The sequence below is a fragment of the Odontomachus brunneus genome, unplaced genomic scaffold (assembly GCF_010583005.1).
Source record: "Odontomachus brunneus isolate Ranch 3 - 2012 unplaced genomic scaffold, Obru_v1 Obru_scaffold_002, whole genome shotgun sequence".
Lineage (NCBI taxonomy): Eukaryota > Metazoa > Arthropoda > Insecta > Hymenoptera > Formicidae > Odontomachus > Odontomachus brunneus.
Genome location: NW_022639452.1, coordinates 1,483,088 through 1,484,274, shown reverse-complemented (window position 1 = coordinate 1,484,274; position 1,187 = coordinate 1,483,088). Strand labels below are relative to the sequence as shown.

Sequence of the window (1,187 nt, the reverse complement as noted above, 5' to 3'; positions counted from 1 at the left end):
TTAATTCGTTTTTTTTTTTTTTTTTTTTTTTTTTTGATTACATATTTTCCTCCCTACGTGATCTTTTTGAGACAAATCTGGCTGGCCATAACCTCTGAGATTGCTTCCCACTATGAGGAGGACTTTAGTGAAGCGTATCGACCTAACGAGACGAACGACGCGATTCTCGCACGGTTCACAGTAAGAAACGGAAGTTATGCGGGTCGAAACGAAAAAGTATACATATAACTTATTTATTGTGTATCTCTAAAAAATAATAGTAGCATCAGTAATACTCTTTGTTCTAGTATATACAACAGTCTATAAGCCTCTTCGTCTTAACTATACGTTAATAATAACTAACCGTACAACTGGTTCAGGTGTTGTCGCTTTTGCCGCTCCGTAGATTTCCCAACTAAATCCTTAGACTAATTTGTCGTGTCTCCTTTTCACTCGTCTCGAGAGTACCTTGTTCTTCTTCCCTTCTCCTCCCACCTGTTTCTGTCAACCAAATTTGTCGGCGCGTTCTCGAAATTTATTTATTATGCTCTCCTAAAAATATATATATATATATATATATATCTCTTGCTCTCTAAGCCATCTTAGGACGATGCTACCAGACTTTAGGAATTTTCGCATTATTCTATTTTGCATATTTCGCGAAATTAGAAAAAGTAAAGTGCGTATACTGAATATGTGCGCCGAGAACCGTCTCACCTTCCTTCTCCAGAGCCTGGTAACATGGATCTAGTCAAGCAGAAAGCATCGTTTGTGTGTGTGTGTATGTGTGTGTAATATCATGTGATAAACATTTGCCACGCTAGAACGCAAATGTTTCTCTTCACGGGCGTCTCGTAACTTCGATATAATAGGATAAATATAAAACTTTCGCTGACTTCAAAAAACGATCGTCCTTAATTGGTTCGAGGTATCCGAGCGCTTTGCTAATATATCTCTCTCGCGCCAATCATTTATCGCGAAATATCTATATGAGATTCCTCTTAAGCGTGCGAGCTTAAAATACGCTTTTTCCAGCGATTATACGTTTCTCGGATACGACGAACCACGACATAAGGAGCGATGAGATCTTACTAACGTGTCATCCTGGACGACACACGGATTGAATAAAACATTGAGATCGATACGTAAAATATAACAGTATATACGTCTCGAGTGTACATATATATATATATATATATATATATATA

General features: G+C 37.5%; 1 protein-coding gene across 1 annotated transcript in view; it reads right to left on the bottom strand.

The window, feature by feature from the left end:
* Positions 1–217: 217 nt before the first annotated feature.
* The window catches only part of LOC116841322, a 139,416-nt gene continuing 138,446 nt past the window's right edge, over positions 218–1,187 (bottom strand). Inside the window, exon 12 of the mRNA XM_032809129.1 lies at positions 218–531. Coding sequence (XP_032665020.1) covers positions 515–531 — 17 coding nt within the window. The 3' untranslated portion in view covers positions 218–514. The remainder of the gene's footprint in view (positions 532–1,187) is intronic.